The sequence below is a fragment of the Macrobrachium rosenbergii genome, chromosome 21 (assembly GCF_040412425.1).
Source record: "Macrobrachium rosenbergii isolate ZJJX-2024 chromosome 21, ASM4041242v1, whole genome shotgun sequence".
Classification (NCBI taxonomy): Eukaryota; Metazoa; Arthropoda; class Malacostraca; order Decapoda; family Palaemonidae; genus Macrobrachium; species Macrobrachium rosenbergii.
Genome location: NC_089761.1, coordinates 21,803,609 through 21,825,512, shown reverse-complemented (window position 1 = coordinate 21,825,512; position 21,904 = coordinate 21,803,609). Strand labels below are relative to the sequence as shown.

Here is a 21,904-nt window from a genome sequence, read left to right as displayed (position 1 = left end):
TAATAACACTCCTGGTATCATTTATCTACAATATATTCAGATACTGAATTCATACAGACCAGTATTAACATGGGTTATAGTACAGTATATAAAATATGAGTCCTGTATACTTTCTTACCTCTCATACCATAAGTATATAGATTTTAAATTATAAAATTTTCTGAGGTGACAATTTGAGAGTTTTCATATCATATTGGCAATTTAACCTGAAATATGCCAAATCACAATGCAATTACATTGCCATGTTGTATTCATGCCTCAATGATCTTACACCCATAATATGCTTATAGCAATGGGATTGAAGGCAAAAGTTCAGATTTTTTAAGTTTAAAGTACTTCATTACATTTAAAGTGAATACAATACTCTATAATATTTAAGCAGTTTTGCTTTTGAATGATTAAATATTTCTGAACTCAACATAAGGTTTGTTGTAAGAAATGGTCATATTAGTGACCATATTTTCAAATTGAAGTTATTCTTTATTCAGCAATGAGGCTCCAGAAAAAAGGCATACAAAAATTAAATACATAAGTAGGATTAAAAGTATAAAATAACTTTATAAAACACCTAGGCTGTGGTGCTAACTCATTTTCAACCTGAATGAATACATGGAATAAAATAAAACATCAAGCCACTCTCCCAGACATTAGAACCACTGAAATAGTTCTAAACAGAAACTCCAATAAAGACAATATGCAAAGCACCTTAGGTGAAGAATCATAACAACCAGTCTTCAGTGCTTGGCCTTTGTGCCTTCAGTTCAAAACCAACCAGTGCATACATACTGTGATCATGTAATTGGTAATACAGTACTTGTTAAACCTTGGGTAACTTTTTGGATTGGAAAGAAAATCAAAAGCATTAAAGTATGAAGTTAGATACTCAGCCCTTTTGTTCTTCAAGGTAACAAAACAACTCGATTCTAAAAATGAGCTTCTTCGTACATTGGCAATGATAGTATTCATTACCTATGAAAGAAGTTAAGCATTAACTCTTAATTACCAAAGTCCTATATCTAGCCATACTGAGATTTGTAGTTAACCTATGGTTAATCCTAAAGTTAAAAACAAAAATTTACATTAGTAGCTATGAGTTGCCTGTTAAGTAAAATCATTCCTAACCGATAACTGACATTACATTATTAATGTTTTCCTTTACTGGACAGCACAATGAAAATTCATAATATTCCAAATGGGGAGGAAACATTTGTTGATAACTCAGGAATATTACCAATAAACAGAGCAATATGACAGTTAATTTCAAAAATCATTTAATATACATTAGGTAACTAAAACTAAAAAGGGCAAAACTGTACATAATAATATTTAACACAAACCTTTTGATATTTGATTTAAGAGGTAATGGATCTACAAGATGCATACCTGAAATACGCACATTCACTTGTACCTACAACAGGATATAATTTAATACTGAGGGCAATCGCATCTTGGATATTATTGTTACTATTACAAATCAATAAACATGAAACCTGCTGATTAAGACATAGATATTGCTTCATAAGGAAGTCAAACCATTACAAAAATCACCAGTGATGGAGACCTCAATACAGTATTAAAAATGGCAGGACACACCAGAAAGACTGCACTGTAAAGAATCCTTAAATTTACATATGGCAATAAAGTACTGAAGAGGAAAATGGCCGTAAAAAATATTTCTATGAATTTGAAGAAAACTGCTAAAATTTAGCATTCTGAAATAAAATACATTTTGACATCAGTTACTTGATGTGATGCCAGTCAGAAAAACCAATCATATAACCTACTGGTGTAAACAAAGCATTAAATAGCTTTCAGTCCAAATAATATTTATAGATATATATGCTGGGAAATTTCTGATTAAAGAATATGGACACCTTAGTGGTTCGCAGACTGCAATAGGATTAAGATATTCATAGACCGCCTAAAGAAGGAAAATGTCACTTCTGCAAGCCTTCCTGCATTTCATAAGTTAACTTTCAAGACTTGCCACAATTATTTCTATATTGATAAGCTCTATGATGAGGTCATAAAAGACTGCAATTTATGCCTTAGGCTTTGTAACTAATGATAAATTTTAATATTTTATTTACTCAGTTTGATAAAACCGTTTCATCCTCAGCGTTTCAAAGTGTAACTCACGATAAAAGCCATAAGCTGTTAGAAAGAATTTCAATACCGAGGTAGAAAACATACAAATTATTCAATAACCTCAAGGTTCAACTTGTATAAACACTATTTACCAGACATTAACAAGTTCAATTTGCCCCGTAACTTATCAAAATGTTACTTTTTTAATTACAACCATCTACCACTTACCTTTAGAAACTTATTTCATCTCTTCCTTTTTTTAATTAAAGTACTTCTTTATTGTATTTTATTGTCACTTTATGACTGAATTAATTATTGTAAATACACAACAGCTTGATAACGTAATTTATATATTAAAAGCAAGTTTATATTCATTTTGATTACATTTCTGAGCAGTAAATACAAAAATTGAGGACTTGCACTTCAACACATTTTATAAATTCATTTAAAAGGTCCAACAAGTCATATTCATAGACTCACATATGGATTATCTCTTGTGTGTTGTAAAGACTGAAGGAAGACCATGTCCAACAAAGTTAAGAAGACAATGTTCAATAAAGTTAGATGCCTATATGAGATGAAACTTAAAAGTCTGTACTGGATCCAGTTTCCTTCGGAGACCCTTCACACTGCAAGAGAGACAATGGTGACTATATACCAAAAGCTAATTTAACAGTTTCACTGTCATCTGTTTATTTGTCCAGTCTTTCCTTTACAGGACTGGATGTTTACAAGTGTTCTCAACTTGCTTCCATTTTGTGTACTGTCTGCCTGGATTCCCTTGTCATGGTTTTTATCTATGCTTTTCTACATGATCTGGGCCCTCTCACTGGTTGCTACCCTACTACTTCCATATCTAATAATATCCTGACCTACAGCGCCTCTCACAATTTCGTGGCATACCCAAGATCTCAGGATGGAGATAAAAAAAGTCACTATTCTTAAAAATATTTTCACCAAAACTTAGCTGCTAACAAGAAATTAAAAGCATTTTTTTATATATACATACTTCCATATAACACAATAATGTGGCACAAAATGTCAGTATGCAGTTTAAAGCTTTAAATGTAATATACAGACTATAAAAAGGCAACTTTTGTAATTTTAACAAAGTATTTTTCTTAAGTGACACAACCTCAAAGTAAACTATATTTTAGAAATCACAAGCAACAGGTTTTCAAAATACTGAAATGAATATGACCAATATTGCAGATACTAACCAACAATGTTGTACATTTTGACAAAGAGTTTATAAATAATAAAATGAAAACATCAAAACTATGCAAAATCTTATCACAGTTTAAAGTATTTCATTTAGAAAACTAATTGGAAATCTTAACAATGTTTAACAAACCATTATATGAGTAGTATGAGTAGTTGAAGGAAAAACTCACTGAACAATTCAATACCTGTACAAAGTGCTTAATTAAAAAAAGCAAAGAAGAGTCTGAGGGTCTGACACTCTTTTTACTCAAATAAAACTTTAGCTGAAAAACATATGGTTTATCTGTAACTACCATTATCAAGTAAAGCACACAATACTCTGCACAAAAAGACAAATGAAACCCAGTGGAAACTGATAATGAAAAACAAAATAGACCATTAACAATGGATTACATATTATGTCTGCTTTTACAATAACAAAAAAATTCCAGTTCTGTATATAGGTATACAAATTGTGTGCAATAAGGCAGTGGTAATTAGGCAGTTCACAGCAGATGATAGAAATATGATGGTTTTATCTGGCAAAAAAAAAAAAGTGCAAAATGCACTGTAAAATACAATAAAGCCCCAGGAAACCTAACTAGATAATTAAGCTATCATCATTATTATTTACTGCATTAAACAATTCACTATGCCTACTCAAGTAATTGTTAAAACCTAAATGAAATGGCAGTTGTGGAACCAATGATAAAACTCTCACACAGCATAAATCTATCTTGGTTACAAACCATGTCCAAAACAAGAAGCAATTCCTAATACAGTCAACACGATTTTGTAAGTACAGTACTTTCCAACAGCATAAGAGCAGCCATTAAAACGCTGGTCACTCCTGTAGCATAACATGCATCTTTTGAAGTTCATGGCTACTGAACTAGCAATTGCACTAAAGCTTACTCCAGGTATGAGCATGTGCAAAAAATTTTGTGGGCTGAAGCCACATTCATTAAGAGTAATTTATATCAATATGGGATATGGTGAGACAAGGGTGTTGACTGATTCAAACCATAAAATGTATATCTGGGAAATTATGTATAAAACAATTTCAGAAAATATGAGACCTATCTAATAAACAGTTGACTCATAAGTTGTACATAAATTAGAGTAATGAAATAATGAGGAAAACTTTACAAAAATGGTTCAGTATTAGTGAGGCTATAAAAATATTAACCTTGAATTAAAAACTGCAGGGAAGGGGGGGCGCAATATACTACTATAAGGCAATATACATGCTATACTAGAGTACTAGTAACGAATACCATATTAATTGCCAATCATAAATTCTGTGTAGACATATCTGTGGGTCAAAATTTTTCACAATCTCAAGAAAAGACTGGTTGATTATCAACTCCCATCAGAATATTCTTTGGAAATATAAATGTAATCAACAAAGCATAAAGAATGTTCCCAAATTATCATATTTAGGCACATAAGACATCTGGAGCATGGCATATGATTGTGAAGTGAAATGGTATGCAAACAAGTTGAAACTTTAGTTTTAGATTGAAGAAAGGAGCACACTGCACAGTATTGTTATTTTCTATTTATGTATCACAATGGACTTTCCTGTACTAGGATACAAATTTAAATCTGGTGATTTATTTGGTAATAAATATTGACGTCTTTCCTCTACCTCATTTAAAAGCGGTAGTATTCACATATCTGGATCTTCTGTTATTGAATTAACACCAAAAGTCTCAATCCCAATGAGGATAAACATAAGTTTACTTTCCACTGCCAAATAAATATATCAGAAGTCCATGAGTAAATTATCCTTGCATTACAATAAATATCCTTGCATTAAGACATTTGAAGTAAATTTCAAAAAGATAACGACAAATCTAAAAAGTAAGGTCATCACAATGATATAAATCCAGTATTGAAAAATGGGAAAATTCTCTTTTTGCAATACTTTTTGGAATCTAGACTCTATTCATAGAATATATCATAAAAATGAGGTACTCTGTTACAATTCATAGAATGAACACGTAACCCACTAACACTTGTAAAACACAACAGTGCAGATCTATTTCACTAAACTGTTTCAATGTTGCCCTTGACTCTAATTCTTCGGATTGGACTAAAATCTGAGGAGCCTAAACTGTTTCTCGGCCCATCTCTCTTTGCCCCTTCAGCTTCTGAACTTTCATTAGCCTGAAATTCAAACACATCATACTTAACATTAGTTCTGGTTAACAAGGGTTTGGCGGTGAAAGAAGTTTCATTTTCATCTGTCTGAGAAGTGGAACTGGTTACAGAAGGTATATTCATAACAGTGGCTGGATTAATGTTGCACTGACTATCGCCCTCAGTGGGGAAGACATGAGAATCGCTGGCAGTAGGAGGGACGACTGAAGGTGGAACATGACTGAGAGGAGGATGGAGATGAGCAGGACGAGGCAAGTTCTCAGTATTGCCAAGGAGAGAGACACACGGAAAGATACCCTCGTCCCTTCCTGGACTTCCAATATTTAGTCTTGTAGTGGGCTCTGGATTGCCTGTTAAACCTCCATCCGGTACAGCCATCTCACCAGCATTACTTGAGTTACTGCTACTACTGCTTCCCTGAGGGGAGCTAGTATTCTCTATATTCACCTATCAAACCAAAATACACAAACAGTAAACTATATTCACTGCTTAGTATTCTGTAACAAATAATGTCTCACAAATTGTAGGGCCCTAAAAGAGAAAAATAATTTTCATAATAAATTATCAGAGTGGATGAGCCAGGTAGTCACAGGGTATACCACTGAGAGTTCATGATGATTTGGTTTATTATAGTCTCTCTAAATATGTGCTCACTAATAAATACTTTTCTGTTTCCTCACTGCCATATTATCAGAGAATGAAATTTCAAGGAAACAATTATTAATTTCAGTATAGTAATGCCAATAAGGTTAACATCTTGATTTTTCATCACTGGTGGGGCTTTTAGTTCATAAAGACTAGTGTTGTAAGTCATGAAAAATTTCTAAATCTCTAATTGTAAAGAATAGATAGAAATACAATGCTTTACATTTAAAATCTATTAAAGGGTTTATATCTAACATAAAAGTAGTGTAATATCTAACATAAAAGTAGTATAAAGAAATCAGTGCAGTCAAGCACCAGTATATTCTGGAAAGAGGGAAGGGCACTTTGAATCACTGGCTGGCATCTGTCTATGAGCACTACATAACTTGGCATGCAAGAGTTCATGGCAGCTGTATTTCTAGGCTGAGTGGTTTTCCATTTGCTGATATACATTTGGGAGCCATTTTCTTTACACTATTAATTATTGATAACAGAGCAGCTAAAAAAAAGAAGATTGGGTCTACCAATAAAGAAATATCAGATATTTTTGTATCTTTAGTTTTAATTTCTAATTACTTATATGTACATACACTGTTAATACAAAAAGTAAAATTTGGGTATACAATATACAGTGTATATTGTATACCCAGTGCAGTGTTACTGCGCTGTAATCAAACAGAATTCCTTGAATTTTAAGGTCCCATAAAAACAGCTGAACACTGGAAAACCAGTGTACACTGATCATTCGTGAATGCAAGAAGTGCTTAGTGATTAACTTGCTGGTCCTCTTATGAAAGGGGTCAAAATGCCATCTTGCTTTAGTCATTGCATCTGGGTTTTTTAACATTAAATTGTTTCCCCTAACAGGAGGTGGATATACTGTATTGAAACACAACACAATGTTAGTGCTACATTTATCCTTCTCAATTGTGGATGAATAGCCTGTGCAGTAAAATTTCCAAAGTAACAGCCACTTCATACACCTAAATTGAAAGCTCACCAGCAGTGCATCGAATCCCTTTACCCACAGTCTGCTATTTCACCCTATCTTCCCTGCACTTGCTAGATACCAAGGGCCTTCCTTTCTAAAACTTTTTCCCATCATTTGTTAAACTATTTCTAGGTCTTACTCTCCTCTTTCCCCCTAACAGTTCTGAATTGTACATTTCACTAACCTACTCTTGTCCAGTCATTAAACACTCCCAACCCATGTCACAATACAATAATCTGATCCATTCTTTAACCTAACTAATCAATTCTTGTTAGCCTATGTACACTACACAAACTGTTCCTCCCGAAAACTTCATCCACTTTCTTTCTTTTTCAAATTCAGTATCCACACTGAACTTCTATAGAAAAAGCTAGTTAAAAAAAAATGCTGCATGCATTCCAAACCTTGTTCTATAGGATCCATGTTTCTTCCTAATATTTTTCATGCACCCAGCTATCCCTTTTTTTTTTTTATTTGTTTCAAAAAAATACTTCCATTCTTCTACCATCTCCATTAACTATCATGGCTCCATCTTCCTAATTTTAATTTACCCTCATGAGCTTACTCTTGCTTACATTTACTATCCTCTTTCTCATCTTACAAAATTTCCAAATTCATTTACTAATTTCTCCACTTTCTTTTCACTATCCACAAAAGGGACCATATCTATAAATACCAGTCATTCCACATTCTATCCTCAATTTCTTTTCTCATCTGGTAACTTTGCACATACTGTACCTATTGTCCTTCTCTGGTGTCTTGCATCAATTCATCTAGAAAGATATCAGCCACAGAGAAACAACAACCCTTGGCTCAGACCTTGTCACTTTCCCATACTCATTTTCTAACACATGCTTCACTTCCATCTTTAAAATCTCTAATCACTTTCAATAACTGATCTTCTTTACCGCATATTTTCAATTCTATCCCCACTGCCTCTCTATCAATTCTGTCATAAGACTTTTTCTAGGTCCATGTATGCTGCACAGAATTTTTTCATTTACTTTCAAACTTCTCACATAAGTTTCATAAAAAATCCTGAACAAATCACCCCTTCATAGTCTAAATTAACACTTTCTTTCCTTCTCAGTCTTTCCCAATTCAGTTTTATTTATTCAATAAAAGTCCTATCATACACCTTCCCTAGTAGTATTCTAAGGAACATTTTCCACCTCTATCATCTTCCCTCTATGCAACAGAAAAGCTATTCCTCTTAACAAATTCTTTGTAGGTGATATATGGTAAGCTGTACGTAACTTATGTTGTCTGCAGTAGGTTCTGGAATTTATTACTTGCATATACTGGTTGACTACTGTATATGCATCCACAGTATAGTACACTACACATATTTCCATATAACTCTCAAACTTTCATGTATTTTCATATTACAGCTTAAAAAAATAGCTTAACAGCCAGTGAACCAATCTGTACAATTAATTAGACATAACCTCTCACATGATGAAAATATAATTCATGTTTTTCACTACTAAAAATAACTTCAGCTTCCCATAATGCCAGTAATAATTTTACCTGGACCGTTTCTCAATATAAAAAAAAGAAAAATTAAACCAATGAGTGAGAGTTACATGTCAAGGAGACTATAATAAGACCAAAATTAACTTGTGATATTTCTCAGTATCTCACTGGCACACCCTATTGCCATTAGAAGGAGGGACCACTGATAGAAGGGGGTTAATACATATCAGTTAATTAACCTCAATACTTATATTACGGTAATACCTGCAGTAAGTGTAAATACTAAACAATGCTCTACGAAAATGATTAACTGCCTAGATCAACACTGTTCTCTAAAAACTCTACACAACATACTTATTCTTGATAAGATTTTCGCTTGGCTATGAGTGTCATGCAAGTTTACAAGAGCACTGATTCATAAGGCATACACATAGGATGAAACCACCTTATATGTTTCACTACAAGAATTTTGTAATGTATCAGTTTGTTTTCTATATAATTTAATGTTATCATTTTAACACTCATTTTCTTGTGACATTCACAAAGGCCATAATTATGGAAAATCTTCTTTAATGTGTTACAGCAAGAATTTCCTGGTGTATTTACTAAAATTTCACCTCCATATACTAAATTTCCAACTTGTAATATTCCCATGTTTGCATGTTAGTTATTCTACTAACATAAACGCATGAGCCACTATTTACAAAAGTGTCTATTAGTTGTATGCCGCGTTAAATTAGCGCCTGAAGTGGAAAAAAGTTTTTCAAAAAATCACAGCACGTTTTTTCAAGATTAAGAGTTCATTTTGGCTCGCTTTTTTGTCAATGCGTGAAGTTTTAGTATGCAACCATCATCAGAAATGAAAAAAATATCAATATCATATATAAATATTAGAATATATGACAACACAAAAAAAAATTTCATATATAATTGTATACAAATCGTGCTGTGAGCAAAACAGTTAAAGCTAATGAGGTTATTTTTTCTTTGTATTGTACACTAAATTTATGATAATTTTGGTATATGACAAATTGTAAAACGACTCCAAGCAACACAGAGAAAATATTATCACAAAATGATGCATGAATCTTCGTAACATCTAGACAAAAACAAGTTTTTTTCTAAAATTAACATAAATCGAAATATTGTGCTAGAGACCTCCCGTTTGTTACATAATGAAGGTAATGATTGAATATTACTAGACCTGTTGGCTTTTAATAATATATCAGCATTTTTTCTTGACCATTTGAGTGAAAGCAAAGGACCGGTTATCAATTCTTTCATTTATCGTGATTTATAGTGAAAATATTTCTAAAACTATAAAACTACAAACTCATGGAAGTTATTTCTTTTGCTGCATTCATGATATTGCACATTTCTATGCATAACACTCTGCAGGTCTAATAAAGCGTGCAAATTTACGACAAGGTGACCAAGAAATTCTGAGATTTTCAGCCACTGCATGCGAGGTAAGAAAAAGTTTTCAAAAATTTCACCATAAATCGAAATATTGTGCTACAAACTTCCAATTTGTTGCAAAAATGAAGGTAAATGATTGAATATTACTAGAATGTAAGAGTTTTAGCTTACAATTGCGTTTTTTTACCATTTACTTGATCGAGTCAAATTTGACCAAAGGTTGAAATTTTTAGCGCTTATAGTGATTTATATGAAAATATTTCAAAAACTGATAAAAGCCACAAACCATGGTTACTTTGTATTTGTATTCTACATGAAATGCGCAATTTCATATATAAAACTTTATGTGAACAGCTAATATAAAACAAGTTTGCAAACAACCAAAGGACGAAAGAATCTTGAGATGTTGATTGAAGCTACACGCACGACGATGGAAAGTGTTTTCCAAAATTTCACCATAAATCGAAATATAACGTACTACACTTCCAATTTGTTGCAAAATGGCAGGTAAATAATTGAATAATAGTAGAATGTGGAAGTTTAGCTTACTATATTTTCTACCATTTCGGTCGAGTCAAAGTTGACCGAAGGTTGAAATTTTGGCACTTATCGTGATTTATATGGAAAAATATTCAAAACCTATAAAGCTTCTAACCATGGGAATTATTCTTTATTGTATTCTACATGAAATGCACACATTTTCATATATAAAACCCATGTAATGGCTAATATAAAATGGTGCAAAAATTCGACAAAGTGATGAAAGAATTTCTGAGATGCGTCGTGGATGCTCTGTAGTGCGGAGAAGAAAGAAACTGGGCGCATGGTGGCTGGGTAATGCTTGTAAACAAAATAAATAGCGTGATCTGTGAACTCCAGCATCCCTCACAGGGTGATTTAAAATCTTTCTGCAAACTAGGCCTATAACTATTTTCCACGAATATTTAAAAAACTTTTTTGTAGTCGACATACCATACGTCCACTCGGCACCCGACAGACAATTTTAGTCGACATACGATACGTCCAGTCGGCGTTTAAGGGCTAAAAACTGAGTATGACTCAAGCATTTCAGGACACCAGAAGAAAACCATTATGACGAACACATATTTACTTTGGCAAACTGCAATTCACACCTTAACTGAAGAGTAATCAGGTAAACTTGATAAGAAAAATGCATGACACCATGTAACCAATCTAACAATCTCATTTAAATGTAACTGAGCAATCTAAATTCTTTACTAACATAACCTGCCCACCCTTCCCCAATTTTTTTTATTTCAAATGAAGAAAGAGGCATACTGCAGAGCCATAACAAGAATTGGTTATTGAAAACTAAATGATATAATTCAATTTGAACATGATTCGGCCTTCACCTTACATAAATGATTCAATATATCACATGAATTGATGGAATGGACAAGTTTCTGCATCTAAGAATTTTTTCTCAATACTGAAATTTTAGGCTGACATTAATGATGAATGCCAATTCATAGGACAGTGCTTTTTAATACAAAAAGACAAACAATGGCAGGGAAAGACACCTTAGAAATTTACTGATATTCTAGGAAATTCACAATCTAGCCCATCAATGTCCCAAATTTTGTAAATAAAAATTACCCTTACATAATTACATTGCTTAAATACAACAGAATAAAAAATTTAAAAATTTTAAACCACTAAATTTACTAAAGATTACTGATTCCCTATTTTACTACAACACCAAATACATTGCAAAACCATCAGACAAGTTGATTATATTTCTATCTGTTCTGAAGTAAAAAATAAAGCCCTGTGTTACAAAAAAGGACATAAAATTGATCAGGCATTCCAGTACTTTATTTGTTTTAAATTTATTAAAATAACACATAGAAATATAAAATCTGTGGCTTAAAACTGACCATCAAGAAAAACAAATAATGATAATACAAACCTTTGGCATAGAAGGAGACATGTGTGGAAGGTTGCCAGAGGCCATCATGTCTTCCATTGGAATTTCTTCACTTCGAGGCCTTGGCCGAGAACTGGAACGTGATCCTCGCTCACGAGCAGATGGAACTTTTCCATTTTGACGGCTACTTCGACTAGGACTTTGGGATTCGGGACGTCCACTTCGACCTTCTTCTGAAGAGATTACAAAATATGCTTTGACAATATGAAGTAAAAAATATACAGTATTTAAGGGAAAAAAAAAATTTTCATTATGATACACAACAAGAAAGCATGTATTGTTATGACAATCAAAATATGTAAAGTTTAAATATAAAACATTCATTACAAGTATAAACATAAAACAGCAATAAATTAAAAATTATTACCATCTGAGGTAGTCTGAGGCATAACTCCACCTTCACGTTTCAAAGCAAATCCTGGCACACGATTCACATTAAACAAAGGACGATGAGACTGGCTTCGACTTCTTACATCAGCTCCACCTGCACGACTCAGCCCTCTCCCTAAGTGTAAGACAAAAAATATCTTCCTTAAAATGTAATCCTTTCTGAGAGTAACATGAAAATTCACAAGCCAACATAATTCAAATAAGTTTAGCATACATGAAAATAAAGTTTTTACCAAAAAAAACCTCTGTATGCAATATTGTCTAAGAAAACTGCTCAACTTTTTACCTAAAAAGAAAATTATCCAACATGGGATCAGCCTTGAATAAAAAAGTACTTGCTCACCTTAACTGAGGCAAGCATTTATATTCCTTGGTGATGACTCTCTCAGCAAGTTAAACTCAGATCTGAGGCTAACAAAATTTTTGGGAAGGTAAAGACCTATATTTATTGTAAAACTATCAATCTTAAATAGTCTACGTTCTGTGCAGAGCACATACATAAAGAAACAGTACTCTTCATTTTCCTGTATGCCTTAAATAGGTACAGATTCAGTTTACCTTTATACTGTATTGGTAACTGGAGCATCTTCTCAGCATCACTGTGAGAAGGCCACTGCCCCTTCTGTTTTCAGCATACAGTACTATATTGCAGTTTTGTCACTTTTTCATGGAATTTCAGTAATTCATGTAAGTTATGTGAATTTCAGTGTTGTTGGTTTAATTCACTCACTTTTCTCAATTTTCCATTCATATCCACATAATTCTCACTTGGCATTTTTCCTTGCCAATTATAATGGTTGTGGAATGTCTATCCTAGCCTTGCTCTTATCAAGATTTTGTTTATTTAGTCCAGTAATGTTTGCTTAACCCTTAAACGCCTACTGGACTAAAATTGTCTGTTGGGTGCCAAGTGGACGTACCGTACGTCGACTACAAAAAATTTCAACCTTCGGTCAACTTTGACTCGACCGAAATGGTCGAAAAACGCAATTGTAAGCTAAAATTCTTACATTCTAGTAATATTCAATCATGTACCTTCATTTTGCAACAAATTGGAAGCCTCTAGCACAATATTTCGATTTATGGTGAATTTAAAAAAAATTTTTTCTTACGCCCATGCAGTAACTTTCGGCCGAAAAATTTCAGAAATTCTTTCGTCATTTTGTTAATAATTTTGCACTGTTCTATACTATCCATTACATAAAGTTTTATATATGAAAATGTGCGCAATTTCATGTACAATACAACAGAAAATAACTCGTGGTTGTAGCTTTTTCAGTTTTGAAATATTTTCATATAAATCACGATAATCAAGCAAATTTCCCCAACCTCAATAACTTTAACTCGGACCGGAATGGTAAAAATGCAATTATAAGCTAAAACCTTACATTCTAGTAATATTCAATCATGTACCTTCATTTTTAACAAACTGGACCAGTCTCTAGCATTAATATTTTCACTTTATGGTGAATTTCTGGAAAAACTTTTTCCTTACGCCTCATGTATGGTGTCCGGCCGAACATCCTGAAATTTATCACAAGTGTTATCGTAATGTTTGCATCGCTTACATTAGTCATTACATAAACTTTATATATGAAACAGGCGTAATTTCATGTAGAATACAAACAGAAGATAGCTCATGGTTGTAGCTTATCATTAGTTTTGAAATATACTTCACATAAATCACGATAACTACAAAATTTCAACCTTTGGTCAACTTTAACCTGAATTTTAAATGGTCGAAAAACGCAATTGTAGCTAAAATCTTACATTCTAGCAATATTCAATCATTTACCTTCATTTTGCAAACCACCGAAGTCTTAGTACAATATTCGGATTTATGGTAATTTTTGAAAAAACTTTTTTCTCGCCGCCTGCGCCAGAAATTTTGTCACGCTGTCGAATGTTTGCACTGTTTTATATTAGTTGTTACATAAAGTTTTATATATGAAATGTGCGCACTTCAAAAGCAATACAACAGAAAATAACTCATATTGTAGGCTTTTATCATTTTGAAATATTTTCATATAAATCACGATAACTGTAAAATTTCAACCTTCGTCAACTTTAACCTGACCGGAAATGGTAAAAATGCAATTATAAATAAAACTTTTAAGATTCAGTAATATTCAATCAAGGTACCTTCATTTTATAAACAAACTGGAAGTCTCTAGCACAATATTTCAATTATGGTGAATTTGGAAAAAAAAAAACTTTTTCCTTACGCCTGCGCAGGGTAACTCGCCTAACATCCTCAGAAATTCTATCGCCATGTTGTCGTAATGTTTGCATCGTTTTACATTAGTCATTACATAAACTTTATATATGAAATGGGAACAATTTCTCATGTGGAATCACAACAGAAGATAGCCTGGTTGACAGGCTTTATCAGTTTTGAAATATTTTCACAAATCACGATAACTGCCAAAATTTCAACCTTCAACAATTTTTAACTCGACCGAGCTGACAAAACGTACTGTGTTAAAAAAACTCTTACATTCTAAAGTAATATTCAATCGTTTACCTTCATTTTGCAATAATTAAGTCTCTAGTACAATATTTCGATTTATGGTGAATTTTTGAAACATTTTCCTTGGTACGCTCGCTCAGTAACTCGGGCCAACATCTCAGAAATTCTTACTGGTCTTGTTGGTTTAATATTTGCAAATTCATTTTATATTAGTTACAGAAAGTTTTATATGAAAATATGTGCAATTTCATGTACAATACAACAGAAAATAACCTTGATAGGCTTTACTGGTTTTGAATATTTTCATATAAATTGAAGGAAATAGAAAAATTGACTTTCGGTTAACTTTAACTCAATTACTAAATGGTGAAAAACTGCAATTGTAAGCAAAATACTTACAGTCTAGTAAATATTCAATCAATTAGCTTCATTTTTCAACAAAACGGGAAGTTCCCAGCAAAATATTTTGATGATGTAGTGAATTTTTGAAAAACATTTTTTACGTCCTAGCTGCCACTTAATCATGCATCATTTTGTGATACATTTTCTGTGTTGCTTTGACTCGTTTTACAATTTGTTATATACCAAAATCATCGCAATTTAGTGTACAATACAAACTAAAAAATTAACTCATTAGTTAACCGCTGTGCTTACAGCCGATTTGTATACAATTATATGGGTTTTTTCACTTGTCACATATTCTTTTATATATGATAAATGACATTTTTTTCATTTCTGATGGCTGCACACCAAAACTCTCAGGGCAATGACAAAAAAAAATGAGCCAAAATGAACTCTTAATCTTAAAACTAAGCTATTGTGATTTTTTGAAAAACTTTTCTTCCGCTTTCGGCGCTTAACTCACCGAACGCCGCATACAGAGAGACGCTTTGAAATAGAGGCTCGAAGTGCTTAAGGTTAACTGCCTTCTTTTAACAGTAACAGTTACTTCTGATTTTCTCAAACTGCTCTTTCCTAATGGTATGTTAATGTACTCATGATTTACAGTATTAAATGCTTGCACATCCATTAATTATTTAATATGCCTCTGCATACTTATATTGATTATGGCAATAACTCCTATAGTACTTTTATGGAACCTTGAAGACCATCATTTACAGTGCCCTTCATGATGGAGCCACCAGTAATCCTAAATTGACTTACAAAGTGTGTAGGGACTGGCTGCTTAGTCAATAGTACAAGGATACATTCAAGTAGCACTGCAATTCTAGGCAAGATGTCAGATTCATCTTGTTGGTCTGTGACTGTAACTGTCAAGTTGCATATGCTGTCTGATGAAGTTTCTAGTTCCTCTTGATAACATGGAGATAGCAGCCAGAGTCTGTTCTACCACATGTCACAGAGCCTCTCCTTGCAGCTGCTGTTCCTTCTGTCTCAGTCTCTTTATATATGGAGTCCTTTATGTACTTTTTATCACAGATACACATCAGAACCAAGGTGCACAACATTTATTTCTGCTTTATACTCTAGTGTTCCTGTGCACTTTGACTACTAATGTTTTAATGAAACTACAATCCTAGGTCCAGGACTGCTGTAATACTCTCAACCTCAATTCTTTTTCTGGTACCTGTGGATCCTCTCTTATATCTACAACTTATTCCAGTGTATCCTGTTCCTGCGTACCCAACCACAACTTGTGCCCAAACCTAAGAATCATCTTAAAATTTTACCAAGTTGTTTACGTGTTCAGGAGTACACCCTGTATATGCAAAACTTTTTATAATTATCATTAATGGTAGAAGTTCAAACTTTCCAAACAATCCATGGACTGAATTCTAGTGCTATAATGGAAGCAATTTAATCCTTAGATTTATATCATGTTCAATAAGAAAATTAAAAAGGATTTTTCTTGACTCCAAAACTACTTAATCTTTGTAAGAGCAAAGAGAAAAAGTAGTTCAAGTTACTGCAATAATGCCATCAGCCAATTAGCAAGTTACTGTACTTTTCTCTTTTTTACCAAACTCTTTCTTGGATTTTTATCCCAGTTTGTTTATTCTCTTGTATCAGAAACATTTATAAAAAAATTAGGATGGAATTGCAAGATGAATGAATTTTCTCACTGTTAAGTAAAAACTTTATCAAGCTCCTTTTTCATAATAAGCATTTCTGAAATTTTGCAAATATTTTTGGATTTGGAAAAGTGACAATTTCCAAAATAGTAAATGAAAGAGACTCAACCACACAGCCATAAGTAAGTCAAACTTTTAAAATAATAAAAGACTAACCAACCATTTTCATTTTCATGAACTAATGAACTAATAAAGAAATAGATTTCAAAATGTTTAAGGGAAGCATGGAACCCATCCAACATGCAGGTATAACTGCTCTCTACCCCACTGAGGGATGCTTATAGCATGCCCTGAGTAGCACTCTGTAGCTTTCCTCCATCCCAATCTGCACTGTTTTCTAACATGCTTTTTATCCATTTCCTTTGATACCTTCCTTCCTAACCTACCAGTTTATTTAGCTTTACATTGTTTCAATTTCACCTACCCAGTAAAAAAAATCCTTTGGGTGAGCCTTACAATGCTAGAAATGTGACTGTTATCTCTGACCACCTACCCTTCAGTGTGACCTACCACACAAAGGGGTTCCCCCGGTCACAGGTTGGTTTAGAATCAAACATATTTGTTGTCAAATCATCACAGTAATTGGAGGCTGACCAGTGCTGAGGCTTACAATAAAATATATAGCAAATCATATCAGATCTGACCTCTCAGCCTTAGAGGCACAGTTACCTCCAAAGTCATCACTTTTCAGGGTGTGGTTAGTGATGTAGGAACCCACTTCCCAGAAACTGTCTGATAAAAATTACCGTAGGACACTGAGTAATACTGAGTGTAAGGCAGACATGGATGGCTGGATTCAATCTGAGATCAAGCCCATGGCTGTTGCATGGCTGAAAATGCATACTCAACTATAACTGGTCAGGTTTTCTCATCTCTGGCATACCAAGGCTGAAGTGATCTGAAAGCACAGAAACTTTCAAATCATTCAATAAAGATATAAAGATAAACACTCATGGACTCCCTCATGAGAATGAGAGGCAGGGGTGGAGGCTTATCTTGTTCCAACTCTGAAACCAAAATAATGACTTAAAAATAAGAAAATACAGGAGTAAAGAGCAATTCCCAATACACAGTTCTCTACTGACACATTAGTCAAGGAACAAGACTAATTTAAGATATGAGACAGGGGAAATTGCACAAAGTGGAGGAGCTCTCACCAATTATCTATGAATTGTCATTTTGCTCATTTCAGAGGCTAATCAGTACTCCACCTGGTTACCCTCAGGAGGTATTTTGCCATAGGTAAAATTAAGAGGGCTGTAATTTGTATGATTACATCATATGAGCAACCAATGTTCAAATATTATTTATAAAAGTTTTAACTACAATTAATAACAAATGGTATCCCTCTAAAAAAATTTTAAATTTATGAACACAGAGATTACTGCAGTATTTCATGTTTTTATCTAAAAATTGTTCAATAAGTGGATGTATATATGCATATTTCAAATTATATCCATTCATGTTTGCAGAGACATTGCAAAATTAGTGAATGCACTTTATGCATATTAGCATAACACGCCCACATTACAACATTAAATATGCAATAATAAAATCAGCTGGAAAGCACAAAAATACAGTGTTATTAGTTAGCACTTATTGTTAATAACAAGAGGCAAAACAAAAATAAGCATATGTCATGATGCGTAGAACAAATGTATCGGTGTGGGAATGATGTGATGTATAACTAATAGGTGACCTTATTGTACTCTTTAACCTAAAAGTATCAGCAGAAATAAGGGGGTCTTCACTATGTAAAACTTATTGTTGTCCTACCTTCAAATCAAAATTACAAGAGCTACTTCACAAGAAACATATATCCAACCTTATATCATGTTATTTTCAGATATATCTGAATCAAACTGATAATCACAAGATGATAAGGACCAGCCCCAAGACAGATTCAATTTAAGCCCAACAATCTGGTTAAAAAAAGGAGGTAAAATAGTTACTCCACAAACATTTTTCCTAATAATAATAGTATACCGGTATACAGAAAACTCTTTAAAAATACTTGTTGACACCTCTGAGCCACACAAAATAAAGGGTAATAAGAGATAGCATGGGAGGACTGGGCATGTGCATTGAGAACTTATCGACTGTGATCATACAAGTTTGTGCAACTGGGATCTATTGCAATGAAAAAAAGGTAATATACAATTAATGGGGTTGTAATGAAATTAAAACTTGAACCTTTTCTTATAAGAAGGCTGAAATGTCAATAAAAAATCCCATTTTTCAAATGTACAGTATACAAAAGCAGCATGAATAAGCATTAATAACAATTATCTTTATCCTAAATCCACCATACAATTCACCTAACAAACAGTGATATATCTGATGCAATAAAAATATACTTTGAATTAACAAGTACTGTAAACTACCAACTGTGGAATGACAGTAATTACTGGGAAATATTCTTTACTCCAATTCATAGAAAGAACAAATCGTCCTCAGGAGATTATGAATAAAGTTCTTAAGTAAAAAGCCATGAGCAATAAGGCATCAAAGGTTAGGGTATATTACAAACTAAATGATTTTCATAGTGAATGTCTGAAAATATTTCCTCACATAAAAATAAAATCAAGACATAAAGCCACATTCCATATATATGCAATATTCATAAAATTGCTTGAATTCTGATGAATGAGGAAACTGGAGGGAATTCTTACACCCTTACTACCAAACACTATGGCACTGTTCATTATACCTTGTACACACTACTGTATACTGTATAACACAATATCAAACATTCTGGACATACAAATATCATACACACCTTTACAAGACAACTTAGTACTCTTTGCACATTGACCACTGATGTATACAGGCAGTCCCAGGTTAACGGCGATCCAGTTTTACAGCACTGAAAAGTGCCGATTTCCACTTAACGACGCCGATAGTTGGGTATTGCCGCCGATACATACCTAATAAAGGCGCCGATAACCAAAAATCAGCGCTTTTCAGCGCTGATAAGCCCTGAAAAGCGCTGATTTTCAGCAGCAATTTTCGGTTATCATCACACCCTCAGAACAGAACCCCTGCCGATAACTGGGGACTGCCTGTGTTGATATTTTACAAAACAGGAAATTTTTTCATAAAGATACTGGAAGAAGTTTGTATGAGCCATACCAAAGATGTTACAAAAGCCCTACATTAAAAATTCAGATAAGCCACAATGCTAATGGTAAATAAAATATATAGGCCTTTATTGAGTAGTCAGTGAAGAGCATATGCTATCTTAGACACCTCTAAAGTAGAGTATACAGTATACACTATAAAGGAAGACGATGATTTCACTGTAAAAAAAAATATTTGTCTGATAATGTTTTAGTTAAGTTGTATACTCACACACAAAATGACCTCTAAAGGTGACATTCTCTCTATGAATTCAGTCTAAAGTAGTGTTGCCAGTTAAAATGCTGAAAGGAAAGGTATGCAGATTTTGATTTAATGGATTGGCTAATAGAGCAATTTTTCAAGCCCTGATTGCAACAAATCTCCCACATAAAACACGAATGTTACAATAACTTCTTATGTTCCATAAATATATAGTAATAATACATTCTAACATTAGTAATACATTACAATAATACTCAAAAGTGCGTGGTGTTAACTGAAAACAGTTTCATATAAAGTAGTCTAGTCTTTCTCTATGATAAATATTCCTCACAAGAAGGTAAACCATACTCTTGTCCTCACAACTGTTCTCAGCTGACTCAGCAAGAAACAACAGCTGTTGGTAAGTATCCAACTGTATGGCTGGGAGGATAGCTTTGCTTAATAAAAATTCCTTCTATATATGGCAAAATACACTCAATAAGATATTCAGAAGTTCAAGCAAAAATGCAATGCATTACTACCCTAATACTATTCTCCTTGCATTTTGATACATTTTCACTATTTATTGATTCATTTTTTCATTTTTAATAAGTGGTATCTCTTCTTTCTGTATTTCCCTTTACTTCCTCTTACTTTTCCTAATGAACACCATATTCTTTGGAAGCTTGGATTTCAAGTAAATGGCCCCTGTGGGCTTGTTCCATGTGAATAGGTTTCATCTACTGAATAATAATAATGTATACATAACATAAGCACATTCTCCTGTACACAAAACAAACAATAAATTATCTCTACACAACTTATGAAATAAAATTACTGTTAATGTTTTAAGAAATGCATAATACAAAAGTCTGTGTATGTTCAGTACTGAAACAATGATCATAACATTAACCTTATACATATTATGTGCCAGCAACACCAATGCATGATTTTCTTCCCTTCAACTACAAACAGAATAATTGTAAATACAAAAGAGAATGTAAATTAACCCTTTCAGCAACTAGCTAGCTCTTCAGCAGGTCTTGTCTGTCTTAACACTAGAGCTATGATTGGTAATGTTTTACCTTTTCTGTCTGTAATGTTCAGAAAATTTCAATAGTAAAAACACCAAAAAAATATTAATTTGAAGAGTTTAAAACTGACAACAATTATGAATCAAACTGTCATTTATGACAGTTTGATTCATAATCCCAGGTCATTTATGACTCTGGGATTAGATTTTGGAGGACTTGCCACTGATTCATAGAGAATTATAACTTCATTTTTTCACTCTCCCATCCCTCTCTAAAGTTTTTTTAAACTTTACAAAACAGGTATCAAAATTTTTAATCTCAATGAAACATATACAGGCAGTCCTGGGTTATCAGAAAATGATATTTTAATGATAAAATAAAGTTTGTTCATACTTACCTGGCAGATATATATATAGCTGTATTCTCTGTTAGTCCCACAGAATTTCAAAACTTACGACACACGCAGTGGGAGAGATCAGGTGGTTAGTACCCATTCCCTGCCGCTGGGAGGCAGGCATCAGAACCATTCCCATTTTCTATTCAGATTTTCTAGTGCCACTGTCTCCTGAGGGAGGTGGGCTGGCATTATGAATATATATATCTGTTAGGTAAGTATGAACAAACTTTATTTTATCATTAAAATATCATTTTGTTCATGAG

General features: G+C 33.2%; 1 protein-coding gene across 14 annotated transcripts in view; it reads right to left on the bottom strand.

Moving 5' to 3' along the window:
* Positions 1-15: 15 nt before the first annotated feature.
* Positions 16-21,904, bottom strand: part of ema (C-type lectin domain containing ema) — an 85,641-nt gene continuing 63,752 nt past the window's right edge. For 4 of the 14 annotated variants that reach the window (XM_067123204.1, XM_067123203.1, XM_067123199.1 and 1 more), the window contains 3 exons: positions 12,304-12,441; positions 11,919-12,109; positions 16-5,904 (listed from right to left, as the gene is read on the bottom strand). In XM_067123204.1, the coding sequence (XP_066979305.1) occupies positions 5,344-5,904; positions 11,919-12,109; positions 12,304-12,441 (890 nt within the window). In that variant the 3' untranslated portion in view covers positions 16-5,343. Of the gene's footprint in view, positions 5,989-11,918; positions 12,110-12,303; positions 12,442-21,904 lie in introns of all 14 variants that reach the window. The other 10 variants (XM_067123202.1, XM_067123205.1, XM_067123200.1 and 7 more) reach the window with 7 other exon arrangements.